General features: G+C 38.9%; 1 protein-coding gene across 1 annotated transcript in view; it reads right to left on the bottom strand.

Annotated features, from left to right (window-relative positions):
• Positions 1-25303, bottom strand: part of zfpm2a (zinc finger protein, FOG family member 2a) — a 138908-nt gene that overhangs the window by 61503 nt on the left and 52102 nt on the right. The window contains exon 4 of the mRNA XM_077575834.1: positions 9364-9488. Coding sequence (XP_077431960.1) covers positions 9364-9488 — 125 coding nt within the window. The remainder of the gene's footprint in view (positions 1-9363; positions 9489-25303) is intronic.

Here is a 25303-nt window from a genome sequence, read left to right as displayed (position 1 = left end):
AAGCCAGAGGGCAGCCATCTTACTTACGTTGGCTTTTTTACTGACGTCTGATATTTTTCCGCTGAAAACACTATTATGAGTGCTTGTTTTACACTAGGAATATGGAGTAAGAATAAGAACCACTCAAAGATTAAACTTCACTGTTTTCGTCGACCATTCAGACTATATAATCTCAGTATTATCAATCGTGATTTACAGAGGTTACCTTTACATTTCATTTCACAGAGATATTTTTTGGGCTTTACTTTCATTTGATTGTTAACGGTTCTGACAATATGATGCAGACAAATCTTTGAGTCATACTACATAAAATTAAAAATCATACGCTTAGCAATGAAATGTGCATGTAACGGTTCTCCCAGACTTATTGGTGCAACTGCATGCCATACACTCCTATAAAGACAGAAAATGATGTAAAAATGCCACGGAGAAATCAATGTATTCAAGTTTGGCGGGCTGACGTAGTGGCAACGTAAGATGGCTGCCAGTGGCTTCACTTCTCCCGACAGCAATTAAGCAGCATTGTAAGTCCATAATAGAGATACATAACGGCGAGAGAAATCCAAATGAGTCCAAAACAAATCAATGGACACTATTTAAGTGTGCTCCATATCAATTTGGTGAGTTGAATTTGCATGTTAGGACAGCAAAATGGCAGGTTCGCTTGTAGATCAGGCCGACCGTCATTAGTTACAATCCTTCACTGTGTCCGTCTCTGACCAGCTGACTGAGTACTTGACAGCTGCGCATGGCGCTGTGGGCATGATGAACTGCAGCCATGCAGAGACACTTACCCACTATAAACTAATAAAAGAAACAATCTTCAGAAACCACAAAGGATCTGACTATCTCTGACACAGTCACAATCTGCTTCCAATTTTTATCTGACACATGTTGTAAAATACAAGCACACTCAACCATGACAATGTCACTCGTTCATATAGTGTATGATGGATGGTTTATTAATAATAATAATAATAATAATAATAATAATAATAATAATAATAATAATAATGATAATAATAATAATAATAATAATAATAATAATAATAATAATAATAATAATACCGTAGATCTGTATCTGTTTCAAGGGACGCAAGGACGATGACGGAAAAGCATGCCAAATAATTAACATTGTAGCCATGTGAAGAGACCTCAGCCCTGATATTGGTTTAAGCCCAAGGAATAATTGATGCATGCAATCACATAATGGTTCTCCGCTGAAAATTTGGGCCCATTATTTCATTAGATGAAACCGTATTCTCGGTGCCAAAAATGTTGGTGTGCACCACAGAAATTCAAATCCTGTTAGTCCTGATAACGTCTGATGTTTGTAAACCAGATGGAGGAGTGTGCATGGCAAAGAAATACACCAACACAAATCAGTTTGTACTTCCACATTTTGATTTCTTTGAGCTTAACAGTTTGTCTGAATATGAGTGTATATTTGTCGCAGAGTTCCCGTCATTTTCGACTGTGTTCCATAGGTCCTATCCTGGGGTGCCTTCTTGCATATGTAATTGGGTGTTACTGTAAATAATTGCCTGAGCGTTTGCCAGTGTGATGATGGCAATGATTTGTGTCTTGTCTCGTGTGTAGAAAACGTGAATCCCTCTGTATGTTTGTGTGCATCTGTTCATACGTGTGTGTGTGTGTGTGAGAGCGAATGAGTGCATCTGCCCCATCCATACTCCACTCTCAAGTCCCACTGATTCTCCTTTCCAGCCATGTTGAATCCTCTTTTCCTTATCAGGCGAGCCCAGGCCTGCATCAGGCTCTCCTTGCTATGACAGAGGCTACAACAATAGGCCTGCGATACCGCTGCTTAGCGCTGCGTTTCGGAGGGGAAACCTGCCACGGGCGCAGATTAACTACAACACACACACGCACACAAAATAGATTGCAGCCACCAAAACAAAACATTTTTCAGAATGCCTCCTCTTGATTAATGAAGCAATGACAAGAAGAAAAATATAATTTCTAAAACAGAAAAATCCGCCACCACTTGTTAAAGTTTAGGGGTAGCTAACAATAAACATATTGGATGGAGAGGGTGGGCAAAAAGGGTGAGATAAATGGCTTGAGTGATGGGCTGAATAATTTCTGGAGCATTTTTTTTTTTGGGTTACACATGCCCGTATTCCTACCCTTGTAGTGAATTGTACAATAATCACACTCCAATGGCTGACAGTCCCCACGTCTCTCTCTATCCCAGGAGAAAATTAGGACAGTATCTTGACATTTTTGCTCTTTTGTAGTTGACAAGCTAAAGCTCTCTGTTCACAGCACATAAAAACACGCACGCACACACACGCACACACACGTCTGCCTTCACACATACGGTATGACGCCACTTTTCCCTAATATGGGCGTTCAGTTGTCATCTCCAAATATAAACTGATTTAAATAATATGCACACAGTCCACAGCATCATCATACAATAGTGACAAATCATTATTATGAATATTAGGATATATTTTTGTCAAACCACTTTGCTACTTACTGCTTGTATCAATTGTGAATTGCTTTGATTTACATTTTAATTTTAGCATAATTTGATTCTCCCAGCACAATTTACTGATGTGTAACAATTATATTAAGATGAGATATCAAGATTTCCATCAACAATTAAGCATGTCATCTGCATTTAATCGCTGTGTAATTTACTCTAAAAGGCCCTCAAAACACATCAGGACTGGAATTCTATAGACTCATTACAGTGCACCTTGACTAAGCTCTTGTAATTAGCATTGGTAAGGCATTACAAGAGACAGCAACACCCTCATCAACACATTTACAACAGAGCTGGAAATCTGCCTCTCATTAATAGCTTGCCCCCAAATCAATTATTAACACCTACAACAGAAGCCAGGCTCAAGCGGGCCAGGCCTCTTACTTCAGGCAAATTGTGGCCCACCTTCTCCTCCCAGTTCTGGCCAGTGGAGCTAATTATCGCTTTTAAAGACACCTGCTACTCAATAGCTTCGACCCAGGCTGTTCATTTAGCTCCCTGATTGGAGACATTTATGTCCGAGTGTCACTATTAATTTGGGATCATTTGGAGAGTGTGAGGAGCCGTGTGGAGGTGTTTTCTACAGCTCCATGAATGTGCTTGTCGCTCACCTGCACCACGGCCGCTGCTGTAATTGCACTCTAATGGTCTGATTGATCAGAGAGAGAAGTGAGGGATGAGACGGTGCTCTGGCAGCTCGATCAGTCAGACCAAAAGGAGAGGAGGAATAGAGATGGGATAGCAGTAATGCCAAATCTTCACTTTAATTCTTAAAAAATAATATATATTTATTGACTATAAATATATATACTGTATATATATACTGTATAGTCAATAAATAGATAAATTAATACATTTATGTTTAATATATATATATATATATATGCACACACAAAATATTTATAGTCTATTTATTATATGTATTTATTGAAAAAACTTGCTTAACAAATACAGTCCACATGTTTATATATCATGTTAACATATCGCTATTATTTAGTAAATTTCATATTTTCTCCAAATTATACTTTTGGTCAGTCTATACATGTGGGTGTTATTTTTACAAATTATTGACCAATATAAAGTATTGAAAATGGCTTGCTGTCTTGTGTTACTATGTTAATAGTTGAACAAACATGACATTTTTGGCGTGTCCTGAAATGTGACTATTTTGCAGGTTCAAGGTTTTGGCCCAATGCCAGCGATATCATTGTTTAATAATAAAAAATAAAAAAAGCAGTCTGTCAGTGCAGTATAAATAGATTCGACCTATTCAAATACAATACAATCATACTGACTACGGTGGCGCTTCTGAGTGCCCCAGCCTGAGTGTTTAGAATTATGAGTCATCGTTAAGTTGGTTTTTTGCTTCATGTTGTGTGCCCAAAGTTGTTTTTTTGCTTCATGTTGTGTGCCCAAATTTGAATTATGAGCAACCTCCAGATATGCTGCCGATCAAGTGAAACCCCCCCTCCAACAAAACAGGGGAACAAAAGTTGCAAATACAATTTTAGCCATTACTGAGCGGGACCAATGAGTCCTTTTTTCGTGCCCAGAGCAAGTCTAGCGGAAAGCACAGTAACTGGGGTACATCGGCGGGGCATTCTTTCTTTTGGTATTTTGGAAGACTAGTGCAAACAGATAGAGGTTGTTTGCACATTTTAATGGGTACGGAAGAGCCACTTTGATTGGCCAGGAGTCGGCTGTGTATCATCCCAGAGCAGTGCAAAAACGCCCTATTCTATCTGCACTACTCAAATACCAAATAGAAAGAAAACTCCACCCCTGTCCACAGTTAGACTACCGGTACACTTTTTGCTTCCACTTCGCATAAAATTAGGGTCCCTTGTCTTATTTCCTTTGTTTTTAACATATCATTAGTACCAGTGGCCAGTACTAAACATTAAACCAACAGGAAGCAGTTGGGTAATTAGGTCTGCCTTGCTCAACAGTGTCAATCAAACTAAAAAATGTTATTGGTATAATCTCGGAATATACATCTCTTGTTTTCCATCTCATTTGATTATGCATGTGAACGCAATGTAGCTGTACTGCTTCTGACTGAATAATTCATCCATAAGGATTGACTTTAAATATAAAAGTCTAATCAATCACACCTTACACAGTGCAATATAATTTAGTCAACATGTCTGTAACAGCCATGATTATAATGCCAAGCTGAGCCTCTAAACTCCAGCAACAGACAACACATCAACTGTGAAATCTGCTTTTCCTCTTGATAAACAGTACAGATATGACCCTATCTTTGTCCCACAGATGATCAGATTTCCTGTTATGTTTTTTTCCCTCAGTGTTGTTTTTCCTGAATTAACTCTTTTTCTCCCTGCCATGTTGTTTCCTTCTCACCTTTCCAAGCTTTATCCATCTTTTTTTTTTCAGGCCGATTTGCACATTGCATGCAACACTCTGCACCTTGTTCTTTCACAGCAACATCCATCACTCCCGTCTGGTCAGCCGCTGAGGTCTGTCATCGCTCGCAGCCAGCACATATTGGCCTCCAACCCATTTCGTGTGTAGCGACAGGCTAACTCTAACTCACGCACCCATTTGCTGCCATTTACATTAGAGTCCCTGCGGACATGGCAAACTTGTTTCAAGGCCACCCTGGACAAAACGCGTGGGGACGGGATGGGTAAACGTGACAGGCCGTAACTGTCATGGATGCCCGGCAGGATTTTTAAACAGTAGAAATGTTAATAATGGGCTTTTTTTTCATGTTTTGTACCAGATATCGATTGTTGACAGAAAACTAATATCAAACGTTGCAATCCCACAAGGACCTAATGCTTTACAATTCCATTTTGTACACTTACAAAGTGGCTTAACTTGACAGCAATTTCATTATATAGTTTATTATAGTCATCGCACCCCAGTATTATCGCTTCTGCGTTTTAGCCAACCTATTTACAGGTTATTCATCACCACTATATCAAACTTCTAAGCAGGTAAAAGGAGATGTAATAGTCTGTTTAGGTAACATCTTAATTCCTCTCAGGTAAAGATGGGGACAATGAAGCAATGGGCTTTTATTTCTATCCTAAACGTGTTATACTCCCTTGTGACCCCACTCTGGACTGCAGTGACATGCATCAGAAAGACCCAGCTTTACACACACATCCCATTTTCCTAGGCCTCTCTATATCCTCACACACTACCATATGAAATTTTGCACAATGACTCCGAAGTTAATGCTTATGCCAATAAAGCACATGCTTGTTGGTTAGGAATTATTTCGAAAACAGCAATTAATTACATTCAAAGTGGAAGAATTAGAACTGTTGATGACATTAAAAAGTTAAGCTATTGCCTACTTTGGATCAATCACTCTTGTTTTGTTGACTTAACTATGGCACAAAATGTTTTGCTTTCCATTGTAAAACTAACTGATATGTACTGTATTGCTTTTGGGTACCGACCACAATGCCTCAAAAGTCGAAGACCCTGCAGTGTTTTGGTCAGTTGACAGAGAATCAAATGTGAGCAAAAGCAAGTAATAATAAATTTAAAAAAAAATGCAAACCAGGCTCTCTCATAGATGTTTTGCATTGTATTTCTGTGGGAAAAAGGGGAAACAGTTATATGTCCAGGAAAAAGATTAGTACCCTCAGATTCCATAGCTCCAGCTAAAATACTGTTGTAAGACACATTATGTTTGCTTTTTATTTAAACAAATAATGAAAATCAACATGTAACATCTCAACTCATTATTGTCCCTTACCACAACTCCCGTGCTGACTCTTTGACCAACAATAGTACCCACACTTCCCGTTCCAGTTTCTCACTCTAATCCTTCTGAGGATTGTTGGATCTAAGGTTCTTAACCTTGTTGGAGGTACTAAACCCCATCAGTTTCCGATGCACATTCGCCAAGCCCTTCTTTATTAAAAAATAAAATATTATGTCCCCAAATTCAACCACCAAAACAACCACCGCTGTTTTCTTAGGTACAATGAAAACAGCATAGGCCCCAGAATTGAACCCTGTGGAACACCATACGTTCCATTATACATATGAATTCATGTTGCACATATTCACCCGGCCACTTTCTTTTTTTGCTCAACATAGTTAGTATAAAGGGATTACAATAAAGAAATCACGCAATGTACCACACAGCCACAAGTTGACCACTGAGCACACCGAATATGACAGGGGCATGTGATCACGAATCATTTGAGTCGGGTATGTCTTGACCTCTGGCGAACCCATTAAATTGACTCACCGAACCCCTAGGGTTAGATCGAACCCAGGTTAAGAACCATTTACTGTACCAACATAGGCTACCTAGCCCATACAGTATATGCGCGAGCTGTTCTATGTGGTGAATATTACCAAAATAAAACATTACAAAAGAGTTGCCTCACTGATGAACATCTAAAAGTCACGATGACATGTAGCCATACGAGCAGAAAAAAAGAAGAAGCTATTTTAAAAGTCATTCATTCCAATGAACTTATTTCTATGTATTTTAAGAATCCAGACATTCAATCACAGGTATGTATTTTCATGTGGGAGGGTAAAGGAAGGTCTATGTGACCTATTGTAATGCACTTTGAGCACCATTTGGTGTAGAAAGTGATATATAAGTTCAGTCCATTTACATTTACTTTGGAATAATAATTTATATGAAAAAAAAAACATTTTGTTTTAGTATGTTCAATAAATGACTGTCCTGTTTGGCCTGCGATCTTAGGTGGGCTTTGAATTGTGCCCCCCTGTGTGATTGAGTTTGGCACTCCTGAAAATCACAATTTCTTAGCTGAGCATCAAGTATTGGAACAAACAGGCTTGACTAGAGAATAGTGTCAAAACTTTGACCCGATGATATCCCTTTGCTTTACATTTTTCATTGGGATGCTCTCTAAGTTTACACCACAGCCTCTTTCAGTTAATCTTCTTCTTCTACTCCCTTCAGCCTCTTCGGTAGCGGGTGAAGTACATTCTCTATAAGGTTTCAGTCTAAAGATTCACTTGGCCTGTTCCCACGTTTTGCTCCTTATTAAGTCTTATTTAGTAAATACAAGCTATCAGCTTACCATTCGAAACCATGTCATGGTGAGTTGCAATGTGGTTGAATCAAGCTCCTTGCCATACCAAAATACAGCAATTGATGGATTGTTGTAAAAAGAAGTCACATTAAACTTTGGGAAGCTCACGAAGACAATACTGCAAGTTGTGCTGACCTAGCCTTTAATGAGACATACTGAAGAGCTGCTAACAGCCTGTATCCTTATGAGAGATGGAACCTAGGAAAAGTGGAGGGCAAGAAGCAAAGCACTGAAAGGGTCCCGTGAGAGTAGCCACACCAAAGATCCTTAAAGGCAAGATGCCGAAGCTTCTTCCTTTGCTTTTAATTGCGAGGAAGGTTTGGCATATTCTGTAACCCCATGCAGCCAATTAAAGCGTATGACCAGAACTTGCTCACAAAATGATAGAATAGAATGAGGATCTGCTAGGTAGTGATGAATTCCTTGGAGGGCACTTAGCTAAGAACACATCACTCTTGCCAGGAGCAGGAATCAACAATTAACTGAAACATTTTGTTCAGGAGGTTGGTGGTACTTTTTCAAGTTTGCACACAGTGATATAAATCATAATTGTATCTTTTGATAAGGACTGCAGAAGTTTGGTTTTGGATACCTGTCAGAGGAATTCATCGTCAAATTCAAGAATAACCGACTTTACACCGAAACAGCCATATTTCATGGCTATAATAGGGCTCAAGCTATTTCAAGCCACTGATGACTTCAAAATGACGAGGACAGCTTAGAAAAAATTGAAAGTTCTCTGAAAATGGTTTAATAAAGTTGTGTTGATATAGCAATCCGGGGAATAGAGCGGGTGGGAGGTGGAGAGACCCAAATCCTCATGGGTTGCCTTATGTGTCTTTGCAAGGGGAATGTGGGACTGGTTACAGTTTTAATAAGAATTTGTTAATTACTCCAAATGTAGAACAGCGTATCAAACCCGTGGAGGACTCGTTTCTCCACCAGTGCAACAGGTCAACACTCAGCTTGGCTGGATCTTGGAAGACTTTAAGCAAGTTGTCATACATTGCAGAAGTTACCTTCTTAAAAGATGTAATTGCTTCATGCGTACATACTTAGATAATTAATTTTTTTAAAAACAATGTCTTTGAAAAGCCAATATCCCACTGAGAGGCCAATGTTGGCGAATGTTGGCGATGGCAGCGAATGAGTGCTCCTGTCAGGGTTCGTTCAAGGTTCACAAACGTTTGCAAATGTTCGCCTGGAGTTTAGAGATAAGACTGTTTAGAGAACCATTAAAACTATTTAGAGAACGTTTAAGAAATGTTGCCACCTTGAACAAATGGGAAATTAACATAATTAACAACGCAAGCGTCTCAAACGTTTTGAGTCAATATGTAAATGATTACAATGCTACTATAACTATTTATAAGTGTGTTTCATTCCATTTATATATATTTTTCATTTAAATACAATTATGGAACTTTATAGTACTAAAAAAATACTTCAATATCTTCAATTTTTCAAATAACAAAATGTAGGTTATGATTAGTACCACCACCAAAAACTACAACCAAAACAAACTGCCCTCCCACTACAATTTAAATTCCTTTTTGAAACATTTAACTCTGTTAAATAAATAAATTAAGTTGTCATAACCTTAATCAATGCTCAGATATTGTTTTTTTTTACATTGCCATTATAAGCCTTCACGTAAAGATCAGACACTTCAAAATCATCTTTGTAAGTGCATAATAATGTATGTTCACCCCTCAAATTCATTCCATGCCACTCTGACCTCCATGTTTCCTTTGATATGTAATTGCATGTACTATAACAGGAACATACCAGTGTGCTGTTCTCGGTACCCATCTCAATCTTCCCTTCGAAGGGTCCCCAAGTTGTTCCCACAGGCAGCTGCTGACGACTGTGGATCCGGCGCTCGCCATCTTTAAGGAAGGCATCCAGCTCTCCTGAAAACACGCAGCATTCATAACAGTTAACCACACGGCTCAATTTAGCCCAGGCGTTCCACGGCAAATCACAGTGACGTTCAGTCATTGCTTTTTCTCCTAAAACCTACATTCGCCATCGTATGATTATCTCCGAGCCCTGCGGTATAAACATTTAAAGGTTAAAGCTAAGCAGTTTCAAACTAGATAAACAAATCAAGCAAGCAGCCATCTGATGGTGTGCCTCAGATGCATCGTGCAGTAACGTTACTTGAAAGGTGTCGCCTGTTGAGATAATCTCTATGAGACATTGCAGGCGGCGCACTGGATAGTGGCAGGACTATTTTTGAAATTCCAGGAAGGCAGGGCCCTCGTTAGTTTTTTACAGCGCTCTACTTAATTAACAGTGAAACCGGATAGCGCTGTTAGTACTACCGGTGCTCACCTCCCTGACACCCCCAGCTATCTTATCTCTTAGATTGAGTGTACATTTTAGGAATGGTGTTTAATCAAATAGTTAGGATGAACTCCAAGTCAGGCTGCTGCACAGTATACTGAGGCGGATGTTTCCCTGTGGGGGCACGTTTGTTTGTGTATCGTACAAAGAGAGAATGCATCTCACAACTGTGAAAACATTGAGTCTTCTCTTGGCAGATTCGCACATAAAACTACAAACTTGAGTAATTGAGATGGGAATTGGCCATTAAAAATGAATGCTGAATCAGAATTTTGGGATTTGAATAAGAATCATTAACTCTTTGACTGCCAAAAACGTTAAATAACGTTTAGTAAAATCCTACGGAGGAGCACCAAAGACGTTAAAAGACGTTCACCAAGTTTTTTTTTTTTTGGCGGGGGGAAACGGGTGGAGGAAAGCCTTGGCCAGCTGTGCTGAAAGTATCAAGCAGATCTAGTTAGTATAATGCCTATTTTTGGCCCCTAGATGGCAGCGATGACTCTCTTTGGACAAGATTGGGTAGGCCTCAGTAGAAGACGTGAGGCGGAGCTAGAGTGTTGAGGGGACAATGGCTGAGGAAGCCATAATGGCGACCGGTTGCAAGCAGCTCACGCTTGAGCATTTTTTTCAAAGATGAAAAGCATCGACCAATGCTAAAGAGCACATTGATGACGACAATGATGATGATGGTGACTCCGAGGTTGACGCCGAAGTTGGAAGCGTTGACGCGGCGGCTATGATCACGTCATAAAGTCTCACCGGCTAGCGATGCTAACGCCGGAAAACGCGGAGCACAACCGAGCACTTCTGCTCAGGCGGACGTTCAATCGGACGACGAAGAGTGCCCCGAGTCCAATGCATATTCATCGGAGGAGTGGGTACAGTCTGATCACGGAGAAGACACTGGTTATGGACTACGATGCCACCATGAATGGAGCGGATAAGATGGATCAACCACCCGGTATAGGAACTGAAGGACAATGATGAGGAAGCCAGACGTAACTCCACCGTAACGTCACCGTATCATGATCCTGAGAGTAGACTTGATGGCAACATGGCCAAACACACACTGCAGTATATACTTGCTATTCCCCGGAAAAAAAGGCCGGCAAGAAAGTGAAGCGTCTGCACGCTGAGGAGCCATCGCAGTGAAACTAATCTGTTGTGCAAATCCTGCTGCGTCCTATTGCACGCAGGGGAGTGTTACAAAAAGAAAAACTGTATTTGAAACATCCACACAATTGCAAATAGTACCACGGTTGCACACATTTGTAAATAGTTTGCCAAATTGTTTTGTCAAATTGTTACACTGTTGAATGTAAATAAATGTATTTTGCTATCAAAAAACACTTTTTCATTGTTGGTGGTAGTGTTTTACAGAAGTAAAGCACTGTTTAGGTGTTTGTGGCATCATTCATGGAAAAAAAAGGTGTCAAATTCACGAGAGTGCATGAAATAATATCGTTTCACAAAAAGCTTGATTTCTCCGTATTTTGTTTCAAAACAGAGCATTTGGGTGAAACTAACCATTTTCTATTGTTGATTACTAAAAAAACGGAATAAGGTAAGCAATCAGTTAATAAAGCCCATCTAAACAGTGTATCAACACCTTTTTCATTACTTTACTCTTGGCCTCTGACGCATCCTAGCACGGAGGGAGTTTGCAAACTTGGGCGCTGGACCGGTGAGACAAACCCTCACAGAGGTTAGCTTAGCACTAGCTAGCTGCTACGACAGAGATGATTTAAAACTTTACCAAAATTGAAAAAACACACCCTGGGTTCTGCTGTTGGCCAGTGTACAGCGAGCGATCCAGGAGGTTAAAGTGGGTGATTTTAAACTAAAAATGAAAATCTTTCTAGGTTGACACAGCTGTGTTAGCAAGTTGGCTGCATATGTATGTACACTCCGATATATTTTTAATAAAGTGAATATAAGGCTTGGTGAAGAGCTTTGGACAACATATGGTGCAGATAAAGCGCTATCTAAATGCACTCCTTTTACCATTATGATCAAATTGGATTTTTTCATTTCTAGATTATGACATGTTTTTCGGTCATATTACATTTGAATGGATTTGGGATTCAGTGAATGAATGGTAAATGATTATGCAAACGCATATTCGAATATTCAATGTGAAATTGTGGCCCGTTTCATCAACTTTGACGAAAAGCAGATCTAAAAAATACCCAAACCTTTATTAAGGTTTACTGTTTAATCAATTCAGTAAGATTTGAGAGGGAAAGTCAATGTTATTAATAAAGCATCAACACATTTTTTTAAAACTACGAAACAGTGATACAACCCTTACTTTCTGATCTATTGTTGTATTTAACCAATAGCAATGCTACACTATGTGTCATTCCTAGCATTCATGATTACGACAACAAATTAATTACTGTAATTTCCCAACTGAAGTTTGATTGTAGCTACATAGAAGGCACAGCAATGGAGAGAAACAGAACTGCAGAATTCCATTGAAAAAGTACTGCCATATGCCAGCCACGCCCACTGGGCTGTTTAAATGTTGAGCTCGAGGTATTTACTGTTGTGCCCTTGGACAGAAGGCTGGCAGAAACAGGAAGTCAGAAAGTTACACATCAGGGGAATGACAAAAAAAAAGCACAGCACTATAAGGATTATAATGTATTTTGCCATGTATACACATGAGATTTGCAATGTAATCACTGCTATGAATTAAATGTAATGGAAATGGCCTCTAATGCAGCGTTGTCACTGGTCTGATGTCATTTGAACTTTCCAATGGTTCTGGGGCACAATGGACTATTCAGGCCTTCAGTACTTTTTAAATACCAGATGCGTATCTCCACCACACTATTGTATCTGCCTGGTGTGATGCTATTGCAAGTTACACTTTTATGCTTCCTACATGCATGAAAATAATCTGGACTTCAATTCGCTCCCTTCGTCAACAGTGCTGATTCATCAATTGTGATCACTGTTATAACAGAGAAAACCTAAATGTCACACATAATGGTAATTTGCTACAGTCTGGCATTCAGTCTTTGTCCTAATATCTGCGGATAAGTATGCACGCATCTACTTTAAGCGATTTTTAAGTCATCTCGTCTTCTTTTCTCTCTCCTCTTGTGTCCCTGCCACTGCAGTGGAAGGTGGGTAAGCTCATTATGGAGAAATAATTAAACACTGGTGCACAGCTGGTCGTCATCACTGAGATCAACAGCCGCCGCTTGATGCATTCTGTTTGTCCTCAGATAAGACCCGCGGCCTTTAACCGCTTGGATGCAAGTTGCTGTTTAGCGCCACTTGACACGTAGCTCAACCAACCTCCAGCCAGCTATTCTTTTGCTTTTCTTTGGTCTTTCCTGTCCCTTTTGCTGGGATGGTTTTAGTTTGTAGTGAGCAGTGTAGGTGCAAGTGAGTGGGGGAGGATGAGGTGCGGGGGTGAAAGGGGCATTTTGTGTGCTTTGTGGTTCACCGTGTTTGGGTTCCAGTTGTGTGCATCTCACAACAAATGTTGCCTGAGGACCTCGCTGCACAGATGGCTGGTCACATCTGTTGCAGGTACTCATGGACGCCGCAGAAAAACAACCTTGGATGAATAATGAGTTGCCTTGGTGAACTGTCTGTATGTTCCATGTTCACTTTTTTGGGTTTGTAAAAGTGAAACAAAACAGATTGTATGACCTGGACTCCCTCTCCAGTCAACAGCTCCTTATGCCATCGAGATGTCTTATCCTATAACACTGGGGCAAAATTTAAAGAATTTTCTGTTGGCTTAGAGTTTGATGTTGATTAAAACTAAAATAAGCATGCTGATTCCAAAGTTGCCGTCATTTTTTCCTAGCATGTCAAGTTTTTACTTCACAGTTGACCCTAAATTCCAGTGATTAGCTGTAGTAAGACTAGTAAGAAGAGCTGATTACGATTGGACTCATCTACAGTTACATAGCAACTATTCAGTTTTTTTTCTTCAGATCTTGTAACTACTCCATCTTCGTGTTTTATTCACTAACAGACACATTTAGTTCCTTTTTTTTTTTAAATACCCCTTCTGACCCGTAGATGGTTGCAGTAGACATGACATAATTGCATGTCTAAACCAATAAAAACGCATAATTTGGATAATGTCAACACTTCTGGTTCTAACCAATCACAATCGCAAGTTGATTTGCAAGATGTTCATGTTAGAAATGTTACATGTAAGCTTGGTAAGTTTACAACACGTTACAGCCATACTATCCTGGCGTCCACTATAACAAATAAAGATAACCCACATTTTCCACCCATGTTGTTCTTATGTGGGAAAAGAGTCAAAATCAGTAAAAAAATAAAAACATTTTTCTTGCCCAGCAGAAAAAAAATGCGGCGGGTCTGAAGGGGTTAAAAAAAACAGGGGTCCTATAGCTGAAGTGATCAAAAAATTCAACTTTTAAGTATATTTCAAAGAATATTTTTTCTGTTCAGAGTATTTGAGTCTGTATAAAAGTGTGTAATTTCCTTTGACACAGTAGAGGGTCGTGTGTTGTGTATGTTACATAAAACTAAGTGGAACTAAAATTACTAACTTAATTCATGCGTTGACTCTTCTCTTTATCTAAATGCCCAAATGATGCCAACTAAAATATAATAATGAACCTTTACTCAAACTCCCAGCCAGCACATCCCTGCCTCCTTCACCCCCTACACCTCCTAACTCCACCTACCACTCACCCGTCTCCCACATACACACCCCACTGGACCTCTCTCGATAAGATCATCATCTGTCGCTAGACTCTCGGGTCTGTTCTTGCACTCCACAGATACTTGGCAGACCAATGAATGTTTCTTTGTGTGGAGAGATCCTCCTCAGATAGCACCCAAGATGCTCCATGCTGGCATCTGTTTGTTTTTGGGTGTCCAGTTTTTGCTATTCAGTTGAAGAATAAGATGCCTCCTCACTTCACTGGCATATGACTGAATGCTGATAAGTTCCTTGGTGGCAGAGTGCCAGCCTGGTATTGTTTAAAGAAGAAATGCTTGTAGACTTTTCATTCGTGGAGGGCATGAAACATGTAGACCACCATCTGTGATCAATTACATACTGCCAGTTTAGATCTGTTTTATTGTACAAAGTTGTTTGACTCCACGGATAGCGATTCAAGTCCCCTATATTCACATTTTTGTATGTTTCCCTTATTTCATATAATATATCTTCGTGAATTCTTGACATGTAATTTCTGAATTTGAGCAATGGCCCTGTTCATAATTTGAGATGACAAATTACTTAATCAAATTGCTCACACATAACTTTTTTTTTTTTTTTTAAATAGCAGTGGACCTGCTCCAGATATTTCCACATCAACTTTAAATTCTTAATTTTAATATGTCTCACTAGTTCTGAGAGCCAACTTAAAGATGGGAAACTACTTCGCTGTAAAACACAGATGTGGACATTTACAAAATTTTGCTGGTCCGTCATTTGTCATTTGTCTGTGCCCTGGACACCCTTCTGTTATCGTCAGTCTGTCATTTTTTCAAGCCGAATCAAACTGTAGTCATCAGTCTGTCATTTTAACCACGCTTCCGTCATCACTTCATCACCATTATTTTAGGGGTGGTCATTCAATCAGTACTGACGTCATCATTCGTGTACAAAACGGGCATCTGTCACTGAGAGGTCTGCCGGTACTTGACACGGTTAGTGACGATTACACTGACAGACAAAAAACCCACTTTTGTCAATCCTTAGTTCGTCATTTTGTTCTTAAAGTTTCTCATCATTCGTCATAAAAATGGGCGTCCGTCAGTACTGACGGAATGCCCACCTCTTGTAAAACAAATCCATTTTCACCTGCATGGTAGATGGTCTTGGTTATACAATGGGAAAGGGCAGATTATAATAATCGAGACACTTGATATCAAACCCTAGTGAATTAAAGCTAATAAATGGCTGCTGCTCAAAGTACAACTAGCGTGGGGCAATTGTGACGTTTCTACTGAATCACAGTCATCCTGGTTGATCGGCAGTACTTTACAGACAGCAAATGGGCTATAAATTAATATAGCACAAGAGAGGCATATGGGGTGAAATAGAATGCACTGTATCAGTTCAACAAGAGGTGTCACATCTTTATAGCAGATAGGCCCGTGTGATATGAAATTTTACAGCTGAAGGAGAAATGTCACACAGCTTTGATAAGAGAGCGATTAACTTTCTCCTTCCCCTTACCCAAACTGCTATTATCAGGTCTCACTGAGCAAAATGCAACATTTATAACCCACAGCTCACACTATTATCTCTTGGGAGAGGCACTTGCTTTAAAACACCTCTCAGCTACCACACAGTACATCTCCTCCTCCTCCTCCTCATTCTCGGCACCCACCTCTATTATCCCCAAAAAGCCTAAAGGGTGCCGCTCCTGTCTCCGTTCCTTTTGAACAGCAGGAAGAAGGGGCTGATCGATTGTTCCCAGGCAGCAACATGATTTTGTTCACGCGCGTAAAGAAAAAACAAAGAGGTGGAGGATTGCCCACTTAGGGTCAGACTTGTTTTCAGGCAATGTACAGTTAATGGGAGCCTTAAATTGACAAGGAAAACATGGGCTTTAAAAAAATTTTTTTTGCAGGTTTGGTTGAAACCAAGTACATGCAGATTGAAGGTGGATTACAATTAATATAAATTTTATTTAATTATTTTTTATTTTTTTAATCTTTTCTTGATCAGGGTCACTGGTGAGCTGGACCCTATCCCAACCGACTTTGGGAAAGACTGGCAGCTTCATTCACTCATGTGTTTTTGTTTGTTGTTTTTTTGCATTTTTTGGAGTTGGACCGCGCATGAGCTTATTTGTTGCTTTGCTCATAGGTCAACCTTCTCGGTTGCAGGATCGATGACTGAATATCATTGGGTCAGGTCGGGCACAGAGTATGTAATGATAATGGCAGTATCGTGATAAAATGATATTAAAAATTTGTCATGTTACAATATTAAATCAGCACATCTGTTGAAAAGGCAGGTTGTTTTGCATTTGTGCAGTTTCAACATCCTCTGGTGCTTAGTTTATTAGTACAGTTAAATTTTTATTAGGCATGTTTTGGCCACCTACATTTAAGACCTTTGCTAATCGCCATATGAAGGGGAACGTAGCACGTTTGAGTTCCTCCACAAATTGACGTGATTTACAAAGTGTGGGTGCAGTGCATAAGCAAGTAAATGCCTCAATGTTGTCATTCACGATTGGGGGTCGTTTAGTACATTGTATGCTACCTGTACTATTTGAACTATATGTATAATTATGACCTCAGATAATTAACATTGTATAGACGAACATGCAATTGCTCATGTTTTTTTTGTAATATGTATTTGTATTTGGCGTTCTACAGAAACCACACGCATAACCCCACACAAGCAGATTAAAGAGTCCAAAGAGAAAACCTAGTTTGATTATTGCTCAGTTTATCACTCACAGGAATCAGTCATACCAGCACATTTTCCAACATATCCGTCAAAAAACACGAGTTTTCGCCCGCTTCAGATGAACACAGCATTGTGATCTAAATAGACGATGATACTTTGGCCACTCAGCCAATAAGAAGTACATGGCAATAAAAATGACTGGCCAAGCTTATTGTTTTGTCACTACTGTTATCATGCACATACTGTAAACCCAATGTTGTTGTTTTTGTTTTCTTTTACAATAACGTGGGTTTTAATACTGCATCATCAGTCACCAACCTGCCCACAACATCAATACTGCAAATAGTATAAATAGTATTGGTAGACAGGAAAAGGTTGAAGTGATGCAACTAAGGCTACTTTTAAACTATTTTTCCCTTTTGAAATCATTCATCTGATTGCAGCACCAGATCAATTCACTTGAAACGACAAATTACCCAAGTATTGTACTGTCACCTTTTGCCAGTTTAATTGTAATGGAAGATAATCTGAATCCAGGCTAAGAAGGCAGTTCAAATATTCAAATGATGGCTCTTCACCGAACTCAAACTTTTGTTGTCATTGAACAGATGAATTATGCCAGCTGCTTCTATCAAAAACCTGGCAAAGTTAGCAGCCAGCCTGCTGACAACAATCTCCACGACATCCATCGTTGGAGAAGCGCAGCACTTCCCACTGATTGCATGTAAAGGGAGACAGAAAAACTTAAAGAATGATTGCCCTCACACAAAGATATATCCCATATCGCCACCAACATCTAGAGGACACACACTACTCCTGCTGCAATCCAATTCTTTTAAATGCTTTACTCAAAATTTCCAAGCCATCAAAAGGACATTATGCCACTTGTGTCAAGATGATTGAGAAATGGATGGTCTGCTAGCTTGGGAGGAATTTTAAGGGGCAAGAGGAAGTTGCCATCATCACTGTTCAGTATTTTCATAAATAAAATGTTTAAAACATTGCATTGGTAAATGGTTGAGCTTGGAAGTACTGTTTCCACCAAGTAGTGGGGTGTTCTGTTTTGGATGCATTTGATTGTTTCCATTTTAAAATCCACGTCACAGCATACTCCATGCCCATACTGCACTTTTTTTTAAATGCCCACAAGGTAATGACACAGCTAGACAAATTTTGCTTGATGATAAATTGCCCCAAAAAATATAGCGGTTTCAATATTATTTTTCAACTAATATGATAAGGATTTAATAATGCAACTACATCCTTTTAAAGTTAAATGAACTTTTATTTCTTGAGAATATTTCAAATTCAAATAATATAATGAGAAAAACATAGTGAATATCCAAAATAATCAAAACCACCTAAAACTGTTAACAAAAATGCACTTGAATAAATTCCCCACAAAACTGAAAAAAATCTATTAAATATTAATCTCAGTCTTTGAAAAGCAATCTGATGTCTCTTGCCAGCCTATATGAGGCACTCATTTAGCAGCTAGCCGCTAGCCACTAGCCATGAGACGCTAACGCTAGCAACAGGAGCCATATTATACAATCGTAGCATAATTAATTGGAGTTTTTTTTAGCATCCTTAATTAGCAATGATAAGTCAAGTCAGCTGCCACGGCATGGTGCGCTGCCAGGAACTACTTCAAAATAAATGTGTTCTATTGATCTCCATGTATTACCATTACACATTTGTCTCTGAAATAATGGGTGTGTCTTACTGGTCCCACGCAAGAAAGGTTGGGGACCATTGCATTCGATTTCAAGAACCCAAGTGACAAGCCACCTTAAGGTACAATGATACACCGTTATTTTGAGACTTCAGACTTAACACCGCATATAGTGACATTTGATATTTAATTCTGAATATGACTTTTTTAAGTGGTCCTGAATCTCCTCCCAAGTCAATTACCAGGCTGCAACTTCTCCTGGGTAACGGAGAATTCTGTGTTTTTTTTCCCTGTGTGACCTAGTTGTCTTTTGTGAGTAGGTTTTAGCCGAAGCAGTTTGACAGCCAACAGATAAGATGGATTAAGCTCTTTTTTTTTCATCCAGTTTTGATGTGAACAGCGTAAAAGCGGGTTAAATCATTGAGTTTCAGGAGTATTTTTAAATGCCTGGAGATAGTGTGATAAAGGAGCTAAACCTAAGACTTGGGCTTGGAAGGTCAAGGTCGCAGCTTTAGAGAGCAGTTACCCCATGACAGGCCAGCTCCCCTCTCTCTCGGAGCGAGCTGAGTGCCGTGGTCGAGCCAACCTCTCATCACTCCGAGAAAAGATACACGGAAGGAGTGAAACAAAATCCCGCTCGGGCTCAAAGAGCGTGGCACCCTCGCCTTGTGTGGGTGCGAATGTGTGCCTGAGAGAGAAAGAGAGCGTTTCAGTCCCTGCTTGTCCCAGTTTGTGTGCATGCAGCGATGGGTGTGTGCGCCTGCCTTTGTGTGTTTGTATACTGTAAAAATTCACCCATGAGCAACTTGCTCCATAATTAGGTTTGGATTATTTGCGAGGGCTGAAATAAAACAGCAATTAATCTGTTGATTTTGAACAGGAAATGAGCAACAAATTGAGCATTGCTGTTTACAGAGCCATGCAACATCTAATTATTATTATATATATAGCGTATATGAGTGCACCCTCTTCAATAAATGTAAAGATTTTATTCCATGAACATAAAAACAATTATCAAAATGTTGACAAAATGTTTTCTGTAGAATATGCGCTTAACTCACAACATGAAAGAATACATAAATTACAAAATCCAATGCAAAAAATTAATGCATCCCACAACAAAAATGACTACATCTAGTATTTTCTATGACCTCCATGACTTTTCTGGATAGCAACATGTCTGCTAGGCCTGGAATTAAAAAGTTGTAAGTCTTTTTCTCGAGGTCTACTTATTTGTGTAAAATGTTATTTAACAAACTTGCTAAGAAAACTACTTTTTTGTGCACTAATTAACAAATTTTGTTTGCAATCAATGGCCCACGTTTGAGTATTTCGTAGTATAATATCCCATAAAAAATTTAGATTCTCAAAGGAAACTAAAGGTGTTCTGACAACCCTGTTGGGTTGTACTCATTTATGCTGAGCACTATACTGTAAATAGATGGATAGTACAGTAGTACAAACACACATAATGCCCTATTGCCTGCGAATAGTAAATATCCACGTATAATTGAGGCCCATTGAAATGCAATAGGGAATTTTTTTTTTGTTTTATGCGTCATATATATATATATATAGATAGATACAGACAGACAGACAGACAGACAGACAGATAGATAGATAGCTAGATAGATAGATAGATAGATAGATAGATAGATAGATAGATAGATAGATAGATAGATAGATAGATAGATAGATAGATGGATAGATAATCGGAATTAATCACATTACTTTAATTGTCAACCCACAATCAATCACAAATTCTATATCTGTTCTAAATGTACAATAAAATGTACAACAAAATATTGTCTTCTAAGTTTTCATACTCTTTTTACCATAAAAGTGGGGAAACAATGTTGGCTGCATCTTTTAGTCATTGATACAGTAATTTCATAATAATTTCATAAAATTTAGTTAAAATTAAAAAGATGTACTGTACTGTAAAAAGTGTGATATTGATTTGTGTTGAGGTAATTTTTCTGCCTCTAGATGGCATAATTGCATTTGTAAGACGTTGGTGACAGCTTAGTGCATTTTCCTTTTCATATTAAGAGCTATCTAATCTTTACCGTGACGTAACTTCTGCACATTTTTTAAATAGTAAAATACAAGTACAAATACAACCCCAGTCTCCACAAATATATGCATTGTTACTAATTATTTATTACTGCTAAATTTTGACGTGGACGTGTCTGTTACGTTGCACTATTAATTATTTATTGCTGCTAAATTTTGACGTGGAAGTGTCTGTTGCGTTGCGCCTGGAATCCCCCCAGTACAGGCTTTCCAGGTAAGGGGCGGTCATTAATCGGCAGTGAAAAAAATAGTGGCATTAAAGGAACTTTAAATTAACTCAAAATAATTAACGCACACATTTTGACACCCCTAATATATATATATACTGTATGTGCGTCTACAATTTGTGCAACACCTCCTCTTTATTGCCTCCCCCAAACCTGATGTGAGGCGTGCTTTTACACGCGCCCAGAAGTTGACAGGCATACAATCACATGACGCCGCTCAGCCAATCTGTAATTCATTTTAATTTTAAGCCGCACAGCGATGAAGCCACTTGAGCAAAAGGAAAGGTGAAGAGGCGCAAAACATAACAAACAAGTCAATGATGTTGCACAGGGTCAAACTCCAACATGTTTACTTATCAGATGTGACATCAGGCCAACACTGAGAGCTTTCTGCTCCAAAACCTTTCCACTGGGACATATTTAGACACATTTTGTGGACATCTTTTCCCTGACTGCTCCTCATGTCAGTGACAGGGGAGAGTAATCCTATACACAGGCTGCTATTGTGAAATGAGAAACTAGCCTCCTTCACTGGCAGAGACCAGATGCACCTCTCTCTCTCTCTCCCTCTGTCCTAATCTGTAAACGACTTAAAGGAGCCTTATCTCCGGGCTCTTCTGCTTCATTTCATGCTTGATTTACTTTAATTTGTCTGATAGGGCACAAGGATTTGGAAATGGCCCATCTTTCGCTGGAAAATGTTCTGATTTTTCTCCGGCATTGTTATGTGGAGGTTTTTGACTTTTCTGCCCCGTCCCTCGCTTTCATTCTTCCATCTCCATCTCTTACTCCTCTTCTCCTCTTTTCTCCTTTTGCCACCTTTCCTTGTGAGAGGGTGAATGCGGAGTGGGGGTCGGTCCAGCGCAACAGTCTGTTTGAGTGCAATTGGAGTAACTTTTCCACAAGGTGTGGTTTTTCTGATGGGCAACACTGGAGCGATATTTGCTTTTCAGATCCACGCCCGGTGCAGAGCAGCCAAGTGCTTCAAACCACAAAGATCTTATGTTTAAGTTAGGTGAGTAGGTGAACGGCTCCAGCTGATAATGTTGCTTCACAGTGTGGGACGCGGACAAGCCACACGCTTTCACAGATGCCTTGAGTTTTCCTTTTGACTTAAATACTTGCATGGCTGCCTGACTGCTCTCGTCACCAAGACATTTTCTCACTTGTGCTGAATGACAGTACAGGAAGGGAGTTATGATTAGAGAAGCCCAGATCCTGAATAATCTCCATCCCCTTCCATCAATGAGCAAGGCAACAGAAAAAAAGTCACTAAAGGAGACATGGGGAAAAGAAAGATATGAGCTCTGTGTACAGAGATGTCACATGGCTCTGCCAGCTTCCTTTACCAACTCAAATCTAAATCCATACAACCACACACTGAACAGTCTGAATGACGCTATTTTCAAATTATTAACATTTCAGATGTACAGGAAAAAGGAGATTACATACCCCATCATGAATTCCAGGTATGCGCGCTTGCATGCTTTGACACACACACACATACACACACAAACTGGTGTGAGACGTCACTACGTTCAAACACGACAAGAAACAAATGGTTAACCACACACTCTAAAACACACACACAGGAAGAAGGATTGAAATTCATCCCACAGCCTGAATTTACTTAACTGCTGGGTCTGTACGTGGTGATAAACGGAGTGATGATCCAGCAACACGTCTTTATTCATGCTTTGCTTTAATTAACAGTGGCTTGTTTGTTGAAAAGATGATTAATATGCCAATGAAAACTGCATAATTGAATACTGCAGCACTGGCGCAATCAGGGAGGAACATGAATTTTTTATGAACTTTTGATTATTGTTATCATATACAATTATTATGTATTTTAATTCCCCTTGACAACATGTTTCCACCTCTTCCATTTTTGATTTAAAAAAACAAAAAAAACACAAGGATTGACCAGTAGGCTTTGCTATGCACCACCAATGGAATGCCTTCACATCACAGAACATCAACTGATAAAAATACTAGGGCCCAGCTGAAATGGTGTTTTTTTTTTTTTTTAGGTAGATGACGGTTATTGGCCAGAAGAAAAATACATATCGATTAATCAGCCGATTAAATTATATATATATATATATATATATGACGCATAAAACGGACGCATAAAACAATATATATATTTTAAAACAATAAAACATTTTTTTCCCTATTGCATTTCAGTGGGCCTCAATTATAAGTGGATATTTTTATTATTCACAGGCAATAGGGCATTATGTGTGTTTGTGCTACTGTACTATCCATCCATATATATATATATATATATATATAGATATAAATGTATTTTTTTTACATATAATTTTTTAAACAAGCAAAAATTAAGATTTTCTTTCTTTTGAATGATAGGTCCATAGAATGACCTTTTCAGCAAATGTAATCATGTACAATATTACAGTATTTAAGGATGCTCAATACCACTTTTTTTTCAGACCGAAAACAGAACGAGTATTCACTCTTTGAGTACTCATCGATACCTCATACCGATACCTTTAGTACTATTGATAATAATAAAAAATATAATTTAATTTAACCCCTTTTTTGGCTTTTTGTTGGTTCTGACCAAGCCATTTCAAAATAAAATACTGCCCACGGGTTAATACAATGACAAAAAAAGAAGCAGGTGATGATTCAGTGATCCGTAGTTTAGTACTTATAGTATCGGTGGCTGGTATTGACCTCCTCCACGAGTACCGATACCTTAAACAGGGATATCCTGATAACGTTCCTTTTGCACCCATGTTTGAGTCTGTCACATGATTTTGATTATCTGCCGATACAGTCTCGATCAATACCTCTGCAATGAAATGCAGTGAAGGAAAAGAAGACCATGTCTAAATTGTCTCAATATTTATGTATGTATGTATGTATGTATGTATGTACGTACGTATTTATTTATTTATTTATTTTCTTTATTTTTTTAAATGAAGGTATCCCACTATGATACCTTTTTATATGGCTGCAAATCAGCAGCCTTTCAAATCAAGTAAAGAACTAAAATATGAAATCCGAAATACCGATCACTTGAATATCATTTGATTGCTGCGATTTCCAATCATGTCGATCGGAACAACCATAACCTTAAAACAAGGCTGGTATCAGCACCGATATTGATTCTTGGTATTGGTATCCCTAATACTAGGTTATGGTATAGATTTATGTGTAATACTGTAAATAATGAGACCAGTGTCACTTGTGTACAACTGCTGTAAATGGTTAGAATATATAAAGGTAAAAAATAATCAGCAAATATCAGCTGTCTGGCCGATGATTTTGGCTGATGTTTGAAGGGCCATAATCGGCCAATTAATCGGTCGGCCCTAATCAATACCCATCAAGTCCATAGGGGTATTAGAATGCATTACTGTAGATTACTGCAGTAACTAGTTACAAGCAAAGCAGTGTCATGACATACATTATGGAACTATTTCAAAAGAACAAAAGCCACATACGTTCATGAGTGGAAATCAAATCAGACCAATGTTAATCCAGTCCATTCTTTTAAAAAATCCCCCCCACTCAAAAAAATTAACATTTCCACAACCAAGTAATTTTCAGTTGAGCAATCCAGAGTTTAATAGAGTTTAACTATTTCCCCTCTTTCAGCTTGCATTGTCTCCATGTTAATACTAAATAAACACATCAAATATTCAAGCAATTATAATGATACCTCTCGTATGCGCGCAACCCCGAGTGCCTGCGAGGGTACGTATTGCAAAACAGCCATATTCAAAGAGCTGAAGAAAGACGCAATTGGTGACTGGCCCCCGGGGCGGAAACTGCACCACCAGCCGCGTTTTAAGTCAAATTCATTCTTAGTGACAACCCACATTTTCTCCCAGAATCTTCTTTCGACTTGCTCATGTGGAATCGCAGTCAAAAGATAGCATTGTGAGTTTTGTCTTGTAAGTGGCCATAATTTCCGTTGATATGCAGACAAAATGGTGGGGACTGAATTATCCTATTAAAGGCATTCTTACGGGGCTACATCCCACA

This window comes from Vanacampus margaritifer, chromosome 9 (assembly GCF_051991255.1).
Source record: "Vanacampus margaritifer isolate UIUO_Vmar chromosome 9, RoL_Vmar_1.0, whole genome shotgun sequence".
NCBI classification, from domain to species: domain Eukaryota; kingdom Metazoa; phylum Chordata; class Actinopteri; order Syngnathiformes; family Syngnathidae; genus Vanacampus; species Vanacampus margaritifer.
Note: the sequence above shows the minus strand (reverse complement) of the source record. Positions and strands in the feature narration are given on the sequence as shown.